Source organism: Catharus ustulatus, chromosome 8 (assembly GCF_009819885.2).
Source record: "Catharus ustulatus isolate bCatUst1 chromosome 8, bCatUst1.pri.v2, whole genome shotgun sequence".
NCBI classification, from domain to species: domain Eukaryota; kingdom Metazoa; phylum Chordata; class Aves; order Passeriformes; family Turdidae; genus Catharus; species Catharus ustulatus.
In genome coordinates, this window is record NC_046228.1 from 4347931 (window position 1) to 4370619 (window position 22689).

The 22689-nt window shown below is 42.4% G+C and overlaps 1 protein-coding gene across 1 annotated transcript in view; it reads right to left on the reverse strand.

The window, feature by feature from the left end:
- Positions 1 to 6392: 6392 nt before the first annotated feature.
- Positions 6393 to 22689, reverse strand: part of HTRA1 (HtrA serine peptidase 1) — a 31987-nt gene continuing 15690 nt past the window's right edge. Inside the window, 6 exon segments of the mRNA XM_033066265.2 lie at positions 6393 to 7115; positions 9466 to 9561; positions 10904 to 10961; positions 11153 to 11267; positions 12384 to 12416; positions 13716 to 13910. Of these exon segments, the coding sequence (XP_032922156.2) occupies positions 6947 to 7115; positions 9466 to 9561; positions 10904 to 10961; positions 11153 to 11267; positions 12384 to 12416; positions 13716 to 13910 (666 nt within the window). The 3' untranslated portion in view covers positions 6393 to 6946.

Sequence of the window (22689 nt, forward strand, 5' to 3'; positions counted from 1 at the left end):
TCATATTTGAAAGCAAAACTGACTTCCAACGCCAAATGTCAGAAATTCAAACATTTGAGGCTTATCCTGGGAGCCTCCCAGTCAGAGGAACCCAAGTGCTCACAAAGCCATGACTGAGCAGCCACAGCTGAGTGCAGCTCCCTGCTCTGAGGGACTAGCCTGGAGCCACAGCGGCAGCCTGGCACTGATGCTCCCAGTGGGGACAGCCCCAGTTCCCCACTCCTGCACTGGCCTTCCACAGGAGGTTTGGGGTCACACCAAAGCTGTCTGTGCCATTTCCCATTCCTTGTTCTTCAGAGCCACTGCCCAGTGTCTGGAAATCATTTTCTGTGGCCATTGTTTTAAATAAAACAATTCTATTTCTTTGCTGACTCTCCTGGAAGCACATTTTCCCTGCTGTGGCCGAGGTTTGGCAGGAATCTATTACAGAAAGAGAAAATGCCCCAAAGCAGATCTCAAACAGATTGCAAAGCTGTAAGAATTGCAATCTCCACTTTATAAAATACATACAGGCAGCTCATCACAATAATGAAGTGTCAGGCAAAACTTGGAGGCAAAAACCCTCTCAGAAAATCATGTTTCTTGTCAACACCCAGCCCTGCCACCTTCCTCAGTGCACCAGCCATCTCTTCAGCACCTGCTGAACTACTTCACTTTCAATGACACCTGAAGCAGCAGGGCACCTTTTCCACATTCCCATTCAAGATCTTTCACAGAATGGCTCAAACAACAGAAATAGGAAAAATTCCTGTCAAAATAAACACAAAGCTGTCTCATTCCTGTAAGCTCAGCACTGCCTGCCTGTCTTGTTGGCTTTCTGAGCAGTGCCCACTTCCACAGGAGAACCTAAATACACTTCTCTTGGACATGGGCTCACTTTAGAAATCCTGTATCAACCCTCCTGAGTCCCTGCTGCCCAGGAGAAATGCAAAGAAAACAGACTTAAGGAAATGAATTGCTATAGATCAGATTTTAATATGGGCATCCCGAAATCCAGAAGTTAACCTCTTCTGAAAGAGTGCATTTTTGTTCAAAATATTAGTAATTTTGTTAAATGCAAATGTTTGGTAGATTGCTGTAACTTCTCTCCTGTAATGAGTGCAAATCTCAGGTTTTAGTAATAGCAACATCATTAATGTAATGTAATTTATATATGTCATTTTGGATCAAGGGGTTTGCACAGGCAATTATCATATTTGAATGTAATGAATAATGGTTGAGCAGGATTTACAATTACACAAAATAAGTGGTTAATAGCATATTGTAGTCACATTAAAGTTATATTGAATTTAGGTAAAGATTTCTCTTTGGTAACACCTGGATATGATGACACCTGGATTGAGGTAGATGAAATAATCAACCCTTTCAATTTTAGGAATAAAGCTTCTACCACTTCTGTTCAAGCAAGTCTGAAGCACTTCAGTGATGAAGATGAGAAAATACATGATGTCTTATGCAAACTTCAGGCTACAATTTCAAACCCTCCCAGACTGAAACCAGAGCTAAAAAATGGATATAATCCTATATAACATCACTCCATGCTAGTTACAGATAAATGAACTGCTGTATCTTCTGAGTCTCTGGAAGGTGAAGCTTTACTCTCTCCATGTGGCTGCAAGTGATGCACTGTGGCCAGGCTGGGCACCTCAAAAAAGACCTGGACCAACTAAAAGATGTGTCCAGTAATGAGGACAAGGAAAGAAAATGTGACCTGAGATAGAGAATAAAACAATCACTGGGGACAATTGTCTTCTGTCTTCAGAGGCATTGTGACAGAGTGGAGCTGCAGTGCCCAGAATTTGGATAACAAAGCAAATAACACATTTGTGGGCAGAGATAGTGTTGAGCAGAGACCTTTGGCTTTTAATTGAAAGGAAAGAAAAATACTGGCCTGTTCTTCAGGCAATAAAGCAAATTGAGCAGAGGAAGCCCTTTGCAGGAGTGAAAAGGTTTGCAATGTCCCTCACTGCACAAGCTGGAACGGATCCCAGGGGAGCTTTTCCTTTTGCACAGCCCTACCTTCTCTGTGGAAGTGTTTTTTCATTAAACAAGCAAACATTAAAACCCTTAAGCTGAGGATAAATAAAAACAAAACTATTAGAGTGCAAAACAAAACCAAGATGCATGTCATAGCTTCAGTGTGTCATTATCCTTTACCTAGCTGTTTATGCCAATGTAACATTTTCATGGCTGTAGACTCTTCTGTGTTACATCAATAAAATATTCCACACTGGTGAAATGAAGCATTCTTTTGCCAACTCCTCTTCAAAAGAAAGGTTTCCTTTCAGTATCCCAACCTCCAATCAAGTGTTGATTGAGATGTTAGGAAATGAACATTTATTCTTCTGTTAATACAGCTGGGTTTTATTACAGGTTTGTTTTTTACCAGAGAGTGGCAGCTAGAGCTCCTTTTCTGTTATATTTGCATTTTTCTGGTTGATTTGCATGTTGGTGGGTTGATTTCTTTTTCTTACAAGTGCAAAGAATTTTAAAACAGTCACAGCCTGCTGAAACATTCTAGTTTTCCAAATCAGACAGTCGATTCTCCTTCCTTGCCAGACACATGAACTTACCAGAGACGAGATGCAGACAAAATCTACCTTTTCCTTGCCAGAACTGCCCAATTCCTTGGAAGATTGGAATCAACTTTTATGAGAGCAGCTTTCAGCACTTCTTTCTGAGCAGACACTAAGTTCAGACTTACACAGACACCTGTATCCCGTCCTGCTGCAGGTCACCCCCTCAGCACAGCCACACACAATGTCCCAAATCACAGTGTCACATCCAGCCACAGCTTCCACAGAGGTTGGGGCTGAATTTTTAGCTTCAATTCGCCCTCTCGTGGACTTACCTGTCCACAGGTTCTTATGGACAGCTTGTCCAGAGAAGCTGTGGCTGCCCCTGGATCCCTGGAAGTGTCCAAGGCCAGGTTGGATGGGGCTTGGAGCATCCTGGAACAGTGGAGGTGTCCCTGCCTGTGGGAATAGATGGTCTTTAAGGTCCTTTCCAACCCAAGCCACTCTGATTCTATTAAAAAAATTTTTTTCCTGGAGGACTGAGGTCTGCTGCTTCTCTCTCAGCTTCCAGGCACTTTGGGAAAGGGATTGTCCAGGCAGACACAACAAATCCTACAGTCACTGCATGGACACAGCCTAAATCACAGTTTTCTCAATCAATAACACCTCACAAAAGTATTTTCCTTTCTGAAGGGGTGATCTGCGCCATTAAGGAAGATTACACTGCACTGCTGTTAGCAAAGTCATTTCCCTCCAATATCCACATGGCAAACTTTCTGAAAATCACTGTGGTCTCTACATAAATACTGAACAGAAAAGGAATTACCAGAAAAAATATTTAATTTTCTTCTCCAGCATGTTATGCAGTATTTCCAAGCTCCTAAAGTGAATTCTTTACCACATTAAGTAAATTTGACTCGTATGCTTTAGTTCTGACTCATTTTTCTTCTAATCAGTTGCTAATTATTACCCACTTCCTCAGAAAGTTTATGGGGACAGATGCAGCAGTACCATGACTACTAAACAAAACCCTGAAAATTGGAGGAAAACTTCCCGGCAGATGTTGATAGATTAAATTCTGGAGCTGCTTTCATAGTTTCTTTCTCTACTTTCTCTGCCCAATTAGTCAATTTACATATGCACTGCTTTTAGCAGTGGTTTTATGCAATAAACAATCCTTAACTGATCAAGTTATTCCATATTTACAGAGGAATGGCACAAAGAGGCTGAACTGGCTGAAATCCTGGGACCAGAATGTCCAGCTCTGACTTCCCTGCCAGCATCTTGCACAAGAGATGGGGTTTGGGGGTTGAGAGAACCTGAAAAGGACTCACACAGTGACCTCCCATCACATGGAAATGAATTCTCACTGCACTCATCATTCACTTCTCTGGACTTCTGGTGACTTCTACCTTCATCACTTCTATTTCTCCTGGGTATTTGCAGCTGCAGTTTTAATCAGTTTAATATATAATCAGTACAGTTAGTTCTGCAGTACTTTTCTGATATGCAATAAGAACCTCTATATAATCTAATCATACCTTACTTAAAGATGTAGTTTTAAAAATATCCTCAACTACCTTAACATGAATACAAAATAGTTCTAGGTAAGGAGGGGGAAAAGAAAAGAAAAAAGAAGTCCTCTGGCAGTAAAATGACAGGATTTTAGTTCTTGGCATCTAAGGCACAGAAACCAGACAATTGTTAGTCATGACCATTTTTTATAGCTCAAGACCTTTCCCTTATGGAATAAGTGAACCTGCATTTCAAAACTACCTCCAAGTGTAGCACACGTAGCCATCTACTCAGCATCACACACAGCAACTCCAGTTTCCATTTCAGATGTTCCAAGATACTGAAAATCAAGCCAGAATGTCCAATTTCCCTGATATAGCATCCAACACTTCATAAAATTTCCAGGAAACTGATATTTATACAAACTGCGCCAACGCTACTCTGTACAAAATATTTTCAATTGCATTTTGGAAAGAACTGTGTGCTAAAGCAACAAAGAATAGAAACCATTCCAGATCTATAACCCTGTAATACATCAAAAATAAATGGTAATTAATTGTATTAATGAAAAACTTTGCTTACACATCTCTGCTCATTGGTAATCTTACTTCAGATACTTAAAAATCACTTAGAAAAACCATCTGGGTGGCTGCAGGGTTGAATACCAGAAAAGTAAATTCTAAACATTTTCCATATATTCATGTGGTTACCAATATCCACTGTGCAGAAATTAATTACAAATTAAGAAAAGGTAAATCAGAAAACCACTTTCAAAGTGAATGGCTGCAATATGAGACCATCTCAAATCCCACTGGATGGAGCTCAGGGCTAGAATTCTGGTCAAATATTTCACTAATCCCAGTGACACAGGAAAATCATTTACTGAATTTCACTTGCTTCTTTCCTAATGCCCACACAAAGAAAATTAATGAGCTTGCATATTAAGAGACCACAACAACAAGCAATAGGAGCAAAGAGAAACAATCAGCTCTGCAAATTGTGCAAGCACTTGTTTTGAAATAAAAAGGCAGATGAAAAATAACTTCTGCTTTAAACACAATTTCCTGACTCTGGGGCTTTAGTTTAATTTTTGCTAGTTGGGTTAGGTGGAATACTAGAGAAGGCAGGTGATTTTTAAACTCATTTTTGCTGAGAGCTGTATGTAGCACTATGTGCTACACAGGGCACAAATGGACTGCAAAACATAACACCACTTCAGTAGGAAACTACAAGATCATTCCTTGCATCTTTGGGACCAGAAAGGATTGCAGAGTGTCAGTGCTTGGCACTGCAGTGTTTTGGTAGATTTTCACACATGTGATTTACCACAGCCATGGCACAAGTTGGCAATGAGATGTTCCATCTTGTCAGGACTGAAAGATACACTACAATTAATTTTTGCTAATTAATGTGCAAATTTACAGTGACCCAGGTGAGTAAGGGCAGGCACTGGCAGTTGAGGAAACAGAGGCTCCTCAAATCAGGATAAACTGAAACAGAACTGAAATACAGCTGAAAGGAGAAAGAGCTCTGTCAGGAATCCAGCTCTAGAGGATTTATTGCTGCATTTGGGTGGAATACAGCCCTTGCTTTAAAAATCAAGAACTGCCAGCTACCCAGCTGGAGAGATTTACTAAAACATTCTTTTTCTAAAAGAGCCTGTTTAGGAATGACAGGCACCAAAACTTGTCTACAGCCCTTGGATTTATTCTCTGAAATACATGTTTCGACAGAGGAAAGAGAAGGCTGCTTAGCCTATTGTTTACCCAATGAGTAATTACCTTGTAATTAAGTGTAGTTGATTGTTCTCCTTCACAGCAAGACAAACCCACTCACCCCCCCCAAACTTCAAGGGCATCAGTGAACATATGTATAAAGATTCATATGTAAAAAGATTAATTCCTGTTAGAGGAATGCTCAATATCCCAGAGTCAAAACCAGGTCTATGCACACACCAGCACTCCAGATTTGGATAAACCAGGCCTATTTCAAAGAGCTTAAACCCAGATCTAAATGGTTACAGACATCCTAATATCTGAACCAGAATGGTGTGGGATCTGTGATCCACCATGTGGCAAATTCTAGAGTGGGCAAACAGATTCCAGGCATTGGTGAAATTGTAATTAAAGCAGTAAGGAAAATGCATTAACATCTGGAAGACATAGGCAATGTGACAAATTCAACCCAGCCTCACTGAGGAGGAGTGATGAACAAAAGCACAAATGCAAGGCACATACTCAAAAATAAGTCACATGATGAAATGATGATTAAACAGAGACCACCAGGACATCCTCCCAAGCAGCTGTACCATTTAAAGAAAGCCAGTCCACAAGGGAAGCAAAATGAGTCACTCACAAGAAGTACTGTTGAATTCTTTTAATAACACTAGGAAAATATCATAGTATTAAAGTCCTGCACGGGATCCTCGGGAGGTTATTTGGGTTGGGATTCCTTTTGTGTTTATAAACCAAACTTTATTTCCCAATTGTGTTTCCTTTTAAGCCGACTACTCTTTACAATGGCATTTCCAGTTAAAACACAGCTAACCTATAAATACCTGAATGCCACAACACACATTGTGTGCGTGGGTTTTGTTTTGTTTAAGTCTTAGCGGAAATGACGGGGAATCTACTCAACAAACAGCAAACATTGATCCGTTAAGCGGGGGATGTAAAAGCCAGTAAAGAATACATTGCATACATAATACAGAAGGAAAAAAATTATCATCTGGAGTATGTGAAATTACACGGATTTTGCACCTTAAACCTAGTAGAAGTTACTCTGTTGGCCAATACTAATCCACTGAACAAGCAGAATGTTGGTCAGAAGTCTAACGTTTCCTGTACCAGCACAGAGAGAATATAAGCAGTCCATTGCTGTTAAAAGAAAACATGAAATCCAGCTCATGTTTCTGGTTAGGGATCGATTTCTTCGGGAACTACTGTTAACATAACATCTTCGTTGCCCCTGCGCACAACCATGTGCAACGTACTGTCCTTTTTAATAATGTCACTGACATCACTGGCTGAGCTTATCGACTGTCCATTGATGCTTATAATCACATCGTTGTCCTTCAGGCCACCACTGAAAATACAAAGCAGCAATGGGTTATTATAATGGCAGTTTTATTTTTTAGGGAGAAAAAGAAAAGATCGCCGGGTTATTTCTGTTTCCCACCCAGCAGCAGCTGTGCAGACATGGCAGGAATGAGAAAAGCAATCAGGATTTATGAAGCAGTGAAGATTACAATAAAGTGCAGCAACCTCAGGATCTGATGGGTGGACAAGTTTGATGAATCCCGTATTTCACTGTCTTCAAAGGAATTCGTTATTGCAAATAGCAATTAATTCTGTAATAAAGATCCTACGTGTTGAATCTGCCTTCTAAAATAATTGCAACAAAGCAGATTCATTTTAGAAGGGAGATTTCACAAGCTTTTGTTCCTGAATACATAGAGAAGCAACCTGAGTGGCACTGTGTGCTAACAAGGAATTTCAGTCTCTGCTCTCCATACAGAGCTTGGTGGCAGCCACTTCACCCATCCTTCATGTTTTGAACCTGAGCAGAATAACTCATGCAGCTATCTAGTTTGGTCACCAAAAATCAACTGTGTCCTTCCTCTGCTGCCCATAGCAGCCAAAATCCCTTTTTCTGACCTCAAAATCTGAACTTTCCTGACTCAAACAAGATGGGGCAGACCCAGGGCTGTGTCTCTCCCCAGGCTGGAGCTGCTGCCAGCACCCAGAAATGGCTGGTGAGGGATGCCACAGACCACAACATCTTGCCCAGTCTTGCACAACGATCTGGCTCCAAGTTATGGAAAAATTAACCAAGACAGATCAGACATGATTCAACCCTTCACAAGCATAATCCCTCACAAAACCACAGACCACTCATCGGCCTCTTCCACCCACAGAAGGCGCCTGACACGAGTGTCTCCTACAAGCAGGATGCTCTTGGCCAGTGTTTGCAATAAATCTGGTCCCCTACAGAAGGCATGGCTCAAAACATGTTCGTGGAGGAAGTCATTGCATGGTTTTTCATGCATCCTCTCCAGGTGACTCACAGTCAGGACAGGTCACTCCAGCTCTGGTCCAGTTTCTCACCAGCATGTGCTGCAGAGATCAGCAGAAGAAGGAAATCACTGAACAAGGGGACTGGGGGGACAGAGCCAATATGGGCTGCATTTTAACTGCCAGGCCAGCCTTTGGATGGAGCACCCTGATCTGGGTCTGCCTTCACATTACAAGGTTACATTGCCTCACATTTCTTCTCCCTCTCTAAAGCCCCTCTCCCACTCTCTGCTATTGCCCACACTCTAAAAACTACTTTTCTGCAGCTTCAGGCTGAACCTAAACACCAAGACAGCAATTCCAGCCCCACACTGAAACAGGTAAATAATTCCTACACATTCCTTCACATTACAGACACTCACCAGTGCTCTACCTGCAAGGATCATCTGCAAACACAGCAGTAGTTCAGACAGCACACTGGACACATACCACAGTTTATCTCACACCCAAACTGCCAAAAAGACACCATCCAACCACCCCTGCAGCCTCCCTAAGAGGTAATGCATGCCTGCCCCAAGCAGCTTTCTGCCTACATGTCTTTGGTGCCACATAAGCCTCTTTGTTACCACAGAGGTTTACTCCTCTCTTAAATTATCACTAGTTTCAGAAAATGAATAAGGTTTCCCATTTCCTGCCCTGGATTACCGAGCAGTTTCCTATCAAGCAAACCCCGAGAGGAAAGTGTCTCCAGCAAAAGGCAGCCAGAGCAGTGCCAGTGACCACAGCCCAGCTGCCAGGCTTCAGCCAGACATGGCACCAGCCAGCAGGGCAGTTTCTGAGCAAATACTGACTAACAGGATGAAAAAAAATCAGTTGTCCAAACCCAAAAGCTCTTCCAGTAATGCGACTGCTGACAAAGCTCTCCCATGGAAGAGTGCCTGCTGCCAAAGAGGGTTTTATCCCCAGGGTGTGCCAGGGGAGCTGGTGGGTTTGGCCAGTGCTGAGGTGGACATTTCTTCCAAGGTGGACCCAGAGCTTCTCGCTCGCTGTCCTGCAGTGACCAGCGGGGCCGTGCAGAAACAAAAGTCTCTATTCAGCACTGGCATTGGTACAACACATGCCTTGGAAGCAGTTGCTGAGAAAAACGAAAAAGGAGTTTTCACACCCCCTGAATCCCTGCCTTTGGGCCTGGAAGGCTGACAGGGCTTCCCTGCAATACCCTGATAGAGTTACAGTATTGCCCATCAGGGACCAGGCTGAAACCACAAACCCATTTCCAGCAGACAACCTAATAGCAATCAGATGGTCATAACCGTGTTAATTTAGCATAATGAAGAAAGCCAGTTAAGCAGGGAACAGTCTCCAATCATTACCCCCTTAAATCAGTGGCAGTGGTTTGAGAAAAAAGTACTTCAACCTACGCTTCAGCTGGTGTTTCTGGAATAACTTCAATGACATAGGCCCCAGAGACAACATCAGGGAAGTCTTTATGGCGATCCTTCAGCTCTCTAGCTTTGCTGAAAAATGAAGAAATAGCAAAAAAAATATTTTGTCAAGACAGGAAAAAACCCCCCCACGCATTTTACTGAAGTCACTTAATAACCATGAGCTGAGGTGTTTTACACACATTGGTATGTCACTTCAGCATTCATCTTAACCCTTAGATGTATATTTCAGGAATTACACTTTTTGAATGTCTACTTCTGGTAAAGGCAATCATTTCAATAGGTATGGACAATCTGAGTTAAAACATTTAAAAGCTTTAGAACTAGCAATCGTAGAACACAGAATAGTTTGGGTTGGAGGGGACCTCAAATCCCACCCAGTCCAACTCCCTGCCATGGCAGGGACACCTCCCACTGTCCCAGGTGCTCCAACCCCAATGTCCAACCTGGCCTTGGGCACTGCCAGGGATCCAGGGGCAGCCACAGCTGCTCTGGGACCCTGTGCCAGAGCCTGCCCACCCTCCCAGCGTAGACTTTTTTCCTAATATCTCATCTAAATCTACTCTGTCAGCTTGAAGCCATTCTCCCTGGTCCTGTCACTCCAGGCCCTTGATAAATAGTCCCTCTCCATCTTTCTTGGAGGCTCCCTTCAGGTACTGGAAAGTCACAATTAGGTCAAGCCCAAAGCTTCTCTTTTCCAGGCTGAATAATCCCAATTCTCTCAGCCCTTCCTCAACCCCTCTGGTCATCTTTGGGGCCTCATCTGGTCTGGCTCCAACAGGTCCATGACCTTCCTGTGCTGGGGACCCCAGACCTGGATGCAGAACTGCAGGTGGAGTCTCCCCAGAGCAGATTAGAGGGGCAGAATCACCTCCTGCAATCCTGAGCACCTAAAAAACCCCAACCCCATGTGTTGCAATGCTTTATTCTACCTGGGGATCCTGCACAAGGGAAAACCTCTGGTTATTTTTACAGGACATGGCATTACCTGCTCATGAGTCTCATAGTCTGAGCATGAATAAGCAAGTCCACACAAAAGCTTCATTTGACATTAAGTGAATTGTTTAATGAAAATAATTTTATAGAAATGGAAGTAAGCACGTAGCTGACGTAAGCCACGAAAACATACAACAACATGGATATAACCCCAGGACAAAGCCACAGCCACTAGCTATTCTCTTCTGAAGCATTAAGGAGAAGAAAAAGGCAGGATTTAAGAACTAGCTGATAGGAGAGTCCCACCAGGTGGCAGATGCAGAGGAGAAGGTGGCAAGGAGTGGCTGGAGTTGTCACCAGCACAGAGACACACGGTGCTGGCTCAAACCTCCCGGGCGCTGCTGCACATCGTGAGCTTGATCCAAATGCATGCAGAGACCACGCTCCAGAAAGGTGAGGAGCCACCTGGGTTACTTACCTGGGAGTTAGGGACATCATTCGTATGCCAATGTATTTCTTTTTGGTGACAGCTTTTCCTACAAAAAGGAGAACGGGTGGTGATCAGTTGCCCTGACCAAAAGAGCCTCGCAGGTTGTTGGGTTTCTGGTTTATCAGTTTTCACAGAATGGTTTGGGTTGGAAGGGACCTTAAAGTGATGGCAGTGATGCCACCCACCAGACCAGCTCATTTTCATGTTTTCCTCTTTCAAAGCATTGAAGTACAATACCTTTAGCTTGTCTGTCATGGGATTCAGTTAGGAACTTCTTTATTTTATCAGATGGGATAGCAAATGAGATGCCTGCTGTAACTTTTAATGTGTTAATTCCAATTACTTCACCATCCTGGAGAAATAAAAAAAAGCCATTATTAGCAAATATGGAGAAAGGGAAATGGATCATTTCTTCCAAGCAGTCGCTAAGACAAATTCACACTTTGTAGCTGATCTTCAATTTTCTAAAAGTTCTAAGTGTAATTTTTTGAGTCTATTGATAAAACACTACTTAGGAATTTTGGAAAATCAATGTGATTATTCATCTTGCTGCAGAAGAGATCAAAACTGGACAATTCTCATGTTTGCAGCAGATGAGAAACACATTCTGCAGCTAATCTGTGTTTATTTCAGCAAGCACCACATAAAGCATGGCACCGACTGCTCCTGAGCCACTATTACATAATAACATAAAGAAAAATACAGTTTGCCAAAATCAAAAGCTTTCCTGGCAATATAACTCTAAGAGCTTTGGATGAGACATCTCTGATGTCATCTCTTTTAAAACCTCAGCAGTTTCCTTCTCTGGTTCATCTCAGATAAAAACTGTCCAACTACAGGTTTTTTAAAAGTGAAGATTAAGTGTGACTGAAAGTGTGCTGTGAATAGGATGGAAAAAAAATTGCCAAATCTCCTCCAAGGCAGAAACTCTGAGTAGTTCTGAGTTTCAGTCTGTGCTGTGCCTCCTGACGACTCAACCCCACACAACCCCAGGAGACCTGAGAGCTCTCACATAGTTTTGCAACCTGTTCATTCTACAGTATTGACTAATAAACCCTAATATCCTAAAACCATGTGGATTTTTTGGGTGTGATTCAGAATGGAAGGGTAGATACATTTTAGAAATATTTTGCTGAGTTTCAGTGTGCAAAAGAAAAGAATTGCCAGCTGCAGGATAAACAGCAAGGCTTGAGAAAAAAAAACCCAAAACATTACACTTGTTTGAAACTATGCAAACCATAAACACCCTAAATATTGAAATCCAAATGTAGCCTTTAGCCAACATAAACACAGACAACTGATTAGTAAGAACCATGTGAATTTTGTGTAGTCAGTCACATATCAAAAGCTCCCAATCACATATCTGGTGGGGAGAGTTTGCTTTTTTGTTAGTTTGGATGGTGTATTTTGTTTTTTTTAAATTAAAAGCAAGAAGTTCAACACTAAGCAAACTTAAAGAAACTCTTACCAGATTTACTAGGGGTCCTCCAGAGTTCCCATACTGAAAACAAACATAAATTAAGAACACATTTTAATATTTGCCTCTTAATTTATTGCAAGCAAAATATAAAAGAGATTCTTGAAATATTTCTGTACTACTGTTTCCATTGTCTAATAAATACATGCAATAGAACAGTCTTAAGCAGCCAAACCCATAAACTTCACTTTAACATCACCCATTTTAGCTGAGCTTTGCAAATACTTAGTTTTTCTTCTCCTGTCAGAGTAAGTTAAGAAAGCCAAGGTTTTCCTTTTGTTTTCTTAGTGCCACACTAGAAACTGAGATTTTAGGACAGCTCTGGGAGCTGTTAGTGAAGATTTCTTATGAGGCCAAGACTTGAAGTACAAAAACTATTGTTTTGCCTTAATGCAGAAACAAACTTGAATCCTCAAACTAAGTTTGGCTTCTTTTTCAGAAAACAAGATGGATTTTGAAAAGCTGTTTATTTGCCAGAGAATATTGCCTCCTCCCTTGCAATCTGCAAGGATTTTGAAGTGAAGGCAGATATTGTGCCTGGTGGGGTTCCTTGGGGGGTTTCTAAGTGACAACCAAGCGCTGCTGCAGTGCAGATGTCCAGATTTACATGGAAAAAAATGCTCCCTGCTCCTAAGAACAGCATCACAGGAGGAATTTTCAGAGGATCTGCTGGAGAATGTTGGATCCCAGAAACCTGGGGTTTTTGAGCTTTCTGTGCTGTCAGGCACTGACCCCCTGGAGAACACTGCTTTTGACCTGAGGCCTTGGGAGAAGGTTCCAAATTTGGGTGATGGAGTTAAAATCACAGGTGTATAGTGAAATAGTGCTTCCACATGGTGAAGGGTTTTGAATTTGAGGTTTTTAGAATATAGTAATAGGTATGGGACAAGATGGAGGATTTTGGGTGGTGCCTTTTTCATTGTTCATCTTCCTTCTCCTTCATGGGTTTCAGGCAGTAGTTTCAGGTTGGTCAGTCAGTGCCACACTGAGGGTCATGGGAATCTAGTTATTAGGTTTAAAGTATAAATAATATAGGTGTTAATTCTCTATTGGATTGTTCAGCTTTAAGAGACTTAGTAGCAGCTGGATCTATCTTCATTTTGTTTGCTTCTAGCAGGTTGGAAGTGCTGTTGAATGCTCTGTACTTTCTGGTAAGATTTAATAAACCACCAAACCCCGAACACGAGAAAAAACATTTCCATCGTGTATTTGTAAATCCTGGCTCTAAGTGAAGGCAGAAGAGACTGAGACAAAGCACTAATGAAGTGGTGCAAAACTCCAGAGAAAAGCAGGGGCTGAAGGCAGCAGCTCAGAGGGACCTACATTGATGATGGCATCGGTCTGGATGTAATCCATGTCGGAGTTGCGCAGCCCCAGCTCCTTGCCCCCGCGCTGCGTGGTGCTGACAATGCCCGTGGTCACCGTGTTCTGCAGGGAAAAGGGACTCCCAATGGCCACCACAAACTCCCCTGGCCTCAGGTCTGCAGACTGACCTAGCAGAAGAACTGGCAATTTACCCTGTAAATAAAAATAGAATGAAAAAAAAAGAAAATTCAGATGTTCAGACACTGCTCCGCTGGCAGAACAAATGTTACGCAGGGATGAATACATTCACAGGGCAGAGGAAAAGAAAAAAGAGAGGATTTTATCCCTCAGGGGTTTTGCTTGTTTTGTTTTCTCTGAGTATTTTGTGTGGGTTGGTACAGAAACATCCCAACGAGCTTCTGCACTGCAGTGTGGGCTCTTTACACTGGAGAGCTTCTTCCACAACAGGTACCCATTAAATCAAGAACAATTAAAAGACCAAAGGAATATTTATGTTCTGCTGTACAAAGCAAACATCTGATGATACTAGAAATAAGCCACTTCCAACACTTCTTGAAATAATTAGCCAACAGCTGCTGAAGTAAAAACATGATATTGTTTGAGAGTGAACACTAAAGAATCATGAAAGCAACAGCCCAAGAGTTTTGAACATGCATATGTACGGTTAAAAGCATTTTATATTCTCACAAGACACCAGTTAATGCTTCATCTTACTTTCTTTTAATCTCTTCTAAATAATTATATTGCCTCCTACATGAAGTGATGTCTTCCTCTGAAGATGTTAAGATTTACACACATTATGTGATTTTTCTCTCATGACAGTAGAGGATACCATTATACTTTCCTTTCAAGATCTTATCTCTAAACATATTAAATATCACATAGTTGAAGACATTCCCACTAAAACATTCTTAAAATCCAGCAAACACTGCGTTGTACAGCAATTAAAAATAAAAAAAGGGAGGGAAGGTTGGATCCACACACTCTTGCCAATGAATCAAGGGTGTTCTGAAACAGATCCTACTTCAAATAAATACTTTTGTTTGGATTCATCACCTGCCTGTACAATACACACTGAGTGCCATTTCTCCCTTTCTTCATACTTTTAAAAGTCAATTCTACACTTACAGTAATGTGAGATGTTTTCAAATATTTTTGTTTTATCTGTTGTCTAAATGATCCTGACCCTCCCCAGCTAATTTAACCATTGTTTAATCATGCCCCTAGACTATTTCTATTAGCATCAATGAACCTGGACACGTATAAATACAGGTTTAGACTTGGGGATTTGGAGGATTAGGTTACTGAACCCAAAAATCAAAACAGAACTCTGGAGGCATTTATCTTTTACTTGGCAATACTAACTTGGATCTAGCTTTCCTCCAAGGTTGACCTACTTCAAAATTTTAAGTTTTGGCAAAAAGAGAAAATATTACATGTTGGATTTGGAAACCCATTGCTGGCTCCTAAGGGGTTTTGTTATGAGCAGTTTGAAAGCCTGACTCAATAAGTCATCCATAGGGACAAAAAGTCAGTACTACAATCTAACCCAAATTCCCATCACTTTGTATTTTTCACCTACAGTTTATTTCAAATATCCTAACACAATGCCTGCAAAGTAGAAAGCAAAAAATAATGGTATCAGTTATCACTATATGCTGGTGCAAATACAGAAGTTGTGGTCTTAATGTTTAACAAGGCTGGCCTTGTGTATCCTTTATCCAGCTTTGTTACAATCCCACCAGGGAAGTTTTACTCAGATGAGCAGATTGTTTCAATAAAATTCATTGCCAGCTACCAGAGAGGGTAAGATGCTTTATGGAAACTTATCTTTCAGTCTGCAGACAGCAAGAAAATAATTTTGTTCAAAAGAGTGAGCTGGAAAAGCAACAGAATAAGCAGCAGAGAAAGGAGAAAGCATTTCCATGTCTAGTTACGTTTCAGAGGAAAGTTATCACAACCAGCTAATTAATAATAATGATAAAATACAGCCCTTATCAGTGCCACAGGCACAGATAAACCCAGCTTTGGCTGTGGCTTAGCTCAGGATCCAGCAGCTCTGGTTTCCCCATCCCTTGAGCAGCACTGCAGAGAAGCAGCAGCAGGATCCCAGGGCAGTCCCTGCTCCAGCCCTGGCTCCCAGGGGTGTCCCAGGACAGGACCAGGCAGTTGTGATGAGCTGTGCTGTGTGCAGCACAAACAGCCCCATATGGGGATTGTTTGGACACAGGGAGCCAGGGCCCTTCCTCCTCTGGCCAGATGCTATTGAGCTTACGTAGCACGTGTTTGCAAGCTGTCATTGCTCAAAACCAGCATCTTTTTTTGGCACTGCTTTTCCTTCTTTAAAAAAAAAAAAAAAGAAAAGAAAAAAAACACACAGAAGACAAAAAGTGGCTTTTGTTTGTATCCCAGTGCACTGAACAGGGATGGTTTGTAGAGAATGAGGACATTTATCAGCAAGTGAAACATAGACAAGCAAAACAAAACAGAATACTTTTTATATTTCATTAACAGGAAAAAAAAAAAAAAGGACTGGTGTACAAAGTTAAAAGATTTATACAAAGTTCCAGAGTTGTAACAACAGTCACAAAGCCAAAACTGCATCTGGCAGCAGAGAGAAAGTACAGGAACGATCTGTGACTAATACAATTCTGATTGTGCTGAGTTTTCAGGGCTGTGCCTATACTAGCCAGGCTGCAGTTCCAGCTCTGATGCTGTATGGATTGGCTGCAGGTCACCCCTGTGATTCAACACGCTTTCTGGAAAGTCTGGCTAACCTTTCCCTTGCCAGAAGAAAAAATACATTGTAAAAACCTCCTTGTCCTGCACATACTATGAAAACATGTCCTCTATTCCTTGTGATTTCATGGTGTGGGGCAGAACTGACACACTGACAGCACTGCATGGAAATGTATTAGTGCCCCTACTAAAGAATGCCATGAGCAGTTGGTTATGATGAATATATGTGCTGTCATGGCTTTAAATTTGGGAGGTTCTCTCTAAAACAGCTTAAAATATTGCCACACTCAGTATTAATTTTTTTGTTATTAAAAAAACCAAAACAAACTCAAGTATTTATTTACATTGTACACGTGGTTTTGATATGAAACCAGTATAAAACCTATCAAAATCCTGTGATGGAGTGGGAGAACATCCTTCTGCAGCCCCCAAGGGGAGCCTGGCAGTGTCAGGCAGGCACTTGTGGCACTGCTGTCACAGGATGGTGTCAGAGCACCCTCTGTGCCCTCCCACCCTGCCACGGGCAAGCTCATCCCCAGTTAAGGAATCCTGGTGAACTGAGTGTGAGTGTAGGGCCCTTAATAACTATACTTAATAAATGTGCATTCTTCAAATTTTACATAATGTCTGATGTCTTCAGGGTGACATAAGCACCACTCCAACTCGTGATTCTCCTGCTTTAACCACAGATTTGCCACAGCAGTAAAGTGCCAGGCAAAGGACCATACCTTGCAGCACATCCAGCAGGGAGCCAGGAACACCCAGCACCCAAACCCAGCTCTCCCAGTGACTCACTGCATGCCCTTGGGCAATGTATAATATCTTTTCTACCCCTGTCTTTTCTAACTCTTCCTTTGATGAAGCCTTGGGGCTCTGCTGGATCCGTGTTTACTCCATAAAACAAATCTGCAGGCAGGCACACAGAAATAGGACTAAACATGCAAACCCCTAAGTGGCACATGACTCACTGTTTACACCCAGCCAGAGAAGGAGCCATTAATTAGGGTTAATATTTTAAGCCTTTCCCATCCCAAAGGGCTTCAGACGTTTTTATATATGGATTTGACTCAAACCCTGGGTAAACACAACTCCCACGACGTGGAGGGCTGCACACCACCACAAGAAATGGCTCCATCCAACAATAGGACACAGCTATTGTGGCATGAGAGGAGAGGTAGAGATCAGCATCAATAGCCAGAAAGACTCAGAGAAACATGGACTCATTCAGCTTGGAAAAAAGCTCTGACATTTTCAAGTTCAACCACTAACCCATGTCCCCAAGTGCTGCATCCACATGGCTCTTAAATCCTTCCAGGGATGGGGATTCCAACTTTGCCCTTCTATGAAGAAATTTGTCCCAATATCCACCCTGAGCCTCTCCTGGCCCAGCCTGAGGCTGTTCCCTCTCCTGCTGTCCTTGTTCCCAGATCCCAAATCCCCCTGGTGTCCCCTCCTGGCAGGGAGTTGTGCAGAGACAGAAATTCCCCCTGAGCCTCCTTTTCTCTAGGCTGAGTCTCCCCAGCTCCCTCAGGGATTCCCCAGCCCATTCCCAGCTCCATTCCCTGCCCTGGACACTCTCCAGCCCCTCAATGTCCTTCTTGTCACGAAGGACCCAGAACTGGACACAGGATTCAAGGTGCAGCCCCAGCAGGGTCAGCACAGATGTTCACCTGGTGTGCTTCAACAACATAGTTTGGGTCAGGTAAAATCAGTGAAATCTGACCAAAACAGCTCCAAAACTAAAAGAGGAGGAAGCACAAAGCCACCACCAGGCACAGTCACTGCCACAGAGAAATGGAAACCAAGAGACAGCCAGCCATAAGCAGGAGGTGTTTTGGTTTGAACCTTTTCATCCATGAAATAAGTGAATGTGTCTCTCTGCTGGCACAGAAAGCAAGTAAATCCCTCCTCTGTTCTGTAATCCCCTTCATTTGTGGATGGAAAGTCAGGAATTTGCAGGAAGCACTTTGCAGTTCAATAAACGGATGAAGAGGAGACAAAAGTTCTGAGTTCAATTTGTGTTAACCAGCGACAGATCTCCTTCATGCTTTTTATTTTTAGGTGGGAAAGGCACAGATGCTGGGATGGAGCACTAATTCAGCTGTAAGTGTAACTCTGGCAAAACATGTAACTGTCCTGGGAATTGCATTTCTGTTCTGACTGATGAAACTATCCAACTTCCAGAATACATTATGGCAAAATAAAAACACCAGTCATGAGCATATAAAAATATAGAATATCATCTACAATCTAGAAACTGCTTGACAGAGAGCCAAACAAAACCAAAAACTCAGGCTGAACACATTACAAGCCTCCAAAAGTATTCATCTATAGTTAGAAAAGCAAAACTGAGTCTCCTTATCTAAATATGGAGCATGGGAAGCTTGCAGAAAAAAAAAAGAAGAAAAGGATGAAGTGTTGTTTTGATATGTCACCAGGTTTTCAATTGCCTGGCAAGATATTGCTGCTCTCCCTTAAAAATAAAATACAAATGAACTTACAATTAAATAAAATAAAAATAGTAATTAAAAAAATGCTGGTGTTGGCTGACCCACTCTGGAGATGTGAGTATTTTGCTGCATGGGAAGCTGGACCAGCACATTGTCCCCACAGTGAAGTCTACTAGAAGCTGAAAATATCAGGAAACCACTACTGCCTAAACTGATGAATAAACAGGAGTTAAGATCCAAGCTTTTTACAAGATATTTCATTTCTATGGGTCCTGAAGACTCCTGGAAGCAATATGTGGCCTTCCTCAGGCTCTCCAGAGGAAGCAATGTATTACCCAGCGACAGATCTCAAAGTGAAAGAGCATTTTAGAAAAGCCACTTACATCTGGTGTCCAAAGTAGTTTGCTTTTTCAAATTGTGGGCTATTAAAATATTGATGCATAAACAGGGAAGTTTGCTTTCCTGCCTCCTCCAGTTTGTACACATGGGGGAAAAAAAGCAAATCCCCTCTGACCACAAAGATACAGACACTCATTGCCTCAGGAAACCACCAGGGGAACAGGGCAGAAGGTCTTGTTGATTTAAAAGTGTCAAACTGAGTGTTTATTCATAAGATGCAGGAGAAACCTTAAGCTGAAGGTTTCAGCTGAAGGGTTGAAATGTCACCACAAATTAGAGATGGGTCACAACCCCACTGCTGCTGCACCGTGCAGATGCCAAATCCTGGCTGGGATAAAGAGCCAGGAGCTGGCCACGCTGAGGAACAAAATTCTTCAGGACCTGGTCTGTGATCCCTGGGTGATTGCAGTGTCAGTGTCTCATGGCTGGTTTTTAAGCACGTAGAAAGAAGAAACACCTCAAAATAAAACCATTCACCGTGCTGCTCCCTTCAGTGCCAAACCACAGACATCATTTTTGTGGACAGAGCTCCACTTCCAGGGCTGAAAAGGGTCTCCAGGCAAAAGCCACCTCTACCTTCCACTGCTTTGGGCTTCCAGTTTCCATTTGAGTTGGGCTCTTTTATAATTCTTCCCCCCGTTAACCCTGACATTGTCCATTAAACCACCCTGAGATTTCCTCCCCTCCTGCTGGTGTTTATTTTCCAGCAGCTGTATCACACATTCTGATTTAACAAGGTAGTTATTTGCCTTGAGATGAATCCCACAATCCAGCTCTGCCAGCAAAAAGCATCTGCTCCCTTTGGAGTGTTGTGCAATAGTTTTGATGGGTTTCACACTCGCTGCAGCATCACACGTGCCACGCAGGACAGATTTATTTATTTCACCAGTCCCTGCCTATGCTGCCAAAATCCAATTTTTACTAGGGAATTCTTATAAATTTTGCATGTTCATATCCAAATTGTGTCCAACTGCACTGTTCCTTTCTAGTGATGTGGTCTCCTCCTTGCATTTGGAAGGATATTTAGATTGAATTCATGGCTACCACATTGATTCCAATCTTCCTTCCTACTTTCAACACTCCAGCAAACTGCTCTGTGTCACCACAGACACGAGAAACACTTGCTCTCTTTTATAGACTGTGAAAACAAGCACATTTTAGGACTGGAACAACTGCTCCAAGGTTTCTGTTCCTCATTGACTGCAAGATGTTTTTCCATGGAGAAGAATTTAATCAGGGGAACAGTTCATCCTTGCTGGTGCCCAGATTTTACCACCCTCCTTCATTTCCTATTGCACTCAGCAAAGCCAAATTAGTTCTAGTAATGTCTTTGACCAGATGTTCACACCTTGGAGGAAAACAGCAACGAGGTTGCTAAAAATCTGAGCAGCTTTAGGAATACCAGCTGACAGCCTGGTGCCATACCTCAAGCCCAGCTCTGTTCCTAACCACAGAGCATTCTTCACCCTTCAGATCCTGCCTTTACATGTCATACAAAAAAAGCCAAAAGCCCTCATGGATCTTTGATGTCACCTTCAAGTAATTTATTCCAATTTAAGAACTTCACCTCTTACTTCGAAAAATTCTTGAGGATGGTTTTCATGCCATATCCAGATGTTAAAGAGGTCATTTGACTTTTTTAGCCAGCAAATACATTTCAAATTAAACAAATTATTACCCCTGTGATTATAAAAAGTCTTTTATGCATCTGAATGACTGCAAGGCACTCCAGTACAAAAAGGAAAGCTCAAACACTGAACTTGAAAGGATATCTAAAAATGTCCCATAAAAGCTCAGTCTGAGAATCAATTTCTCAGCTGACCACATTTCCATTTTAACATTTTTTGTGAACACATAAAATGTTGTTTTTAATTCTCAAATGCAAAGCAACACCTGTGAGCAGAGATGCCTCAGGCCTCACCCTGGACTGGGATTTCCCAGTGCCATGTTACCAGGGCTGGCTGGAAATCTGGGTGTCCCATCCCATCCCATTAAATTTTCCCCCAGTCTTCTCAAAATTATCCTGAGCTGCAGTGGGAGAGGCCAGGAGGAGAACACCACCCAAGGTACTGGGTTGCACAGCTGATAAGAAGCTTCCAAGGGCAGGTCAGACCAATTCCAGCCCTGCTGAGCACTGCTTTCCACCACAAGCTCATCTGCATGCATTCTCTTTTTTTTTCCAAGCTGCTTCCCAGGGCAGCTAGGAGTCAAATACCATTCAAGCCCATGTCTGCTCCTTTCCTAAGCCCTCAAAATGATGCATCACTCCTCTCTGACTGCCACCTCTCTTCTCTCAAGTTCAGCTTCCTGCTGCTCCAAGTCCTCTCCTTCTCACCATGTCTACGCTTCCCACCACATTGTGCTTCCAATTTTAAAACACTTTTCCAGCTCCCCTTCACTCCCTGCCCTACCCTGCTCATCCTAATGCTGCCAGTGCTCATGCTGGGGATTTTTCCCTCTGCTTCTTATTGCTTTTCTTATTTTAAGATAAAAATAAGAAAACAAGTGACACCATGAAAACAGAGAAAAAACAACACGGCAAAAACATTGTTGGTGCTGTTTGGTTTTTCTGCCTGGTTGCTGTTCAGAAGCTTTTAAAAAAGAAAATAACTTTTAAATGATAAAGGTGGCAAGGGAGCTGCAGGAGCACTTTGTACCTCGGGTCATCCAAGAGTTCTGCTTCAGGCGTCTGACTTAGTCATGAACTCTGGCACAAACACTCCTGCCCTCGCTGGGGAATAGGTCTGAACTAAAACAGCGCTGCAAGATCTACACATTTTTGAGTCATGTGTTTCAAATGAAGCATTCCTGCCCGTTCAGCTTGGAGGTCATTATCTGACAGACCAGAGCAGGGGAGCCAGCCTGAGCAGCACCCCAAAGAGCCACGTTCAGCTCACTGCAGCTCCATTTCCTCCCAGTATTGCCCTTGCTTGTGTGCAGAACCTCCTGACAGCTTTTCTGCTGTGGCAGGAGGCACAATTACGCTGACAGAGGAACATTTGATATGGAGGGAGATCATAGATGGGATGCTGCTCAGAAAACCTCTTGCAGTGTAAGAGCATCTTTCCAAGCTGGCTTTCATTTCCGTGTTCAAGATGCTCCCCGAGATATTTTCCATTTTAGGACCTACATCAGCGAGGGAGAAATGCATCCTCTAAAAGCCATTTGTGACTTCAATATAGGCACTCAAGACAGAGTAGCACAAGCAAAACATCCCCATTTCTCTTCTGAGACAGAGTTAGATGAAGTGTGTGCAGAACAGTCAACAAATTGGGGTGTTGACTTTTATTTTGAGGATGAATTTAAAAAATGCTATGTAATGCTTTCACTACACTGAGTGACAAACTTGTTTGGTGACAAACTTAACCACTACCACCCATAAA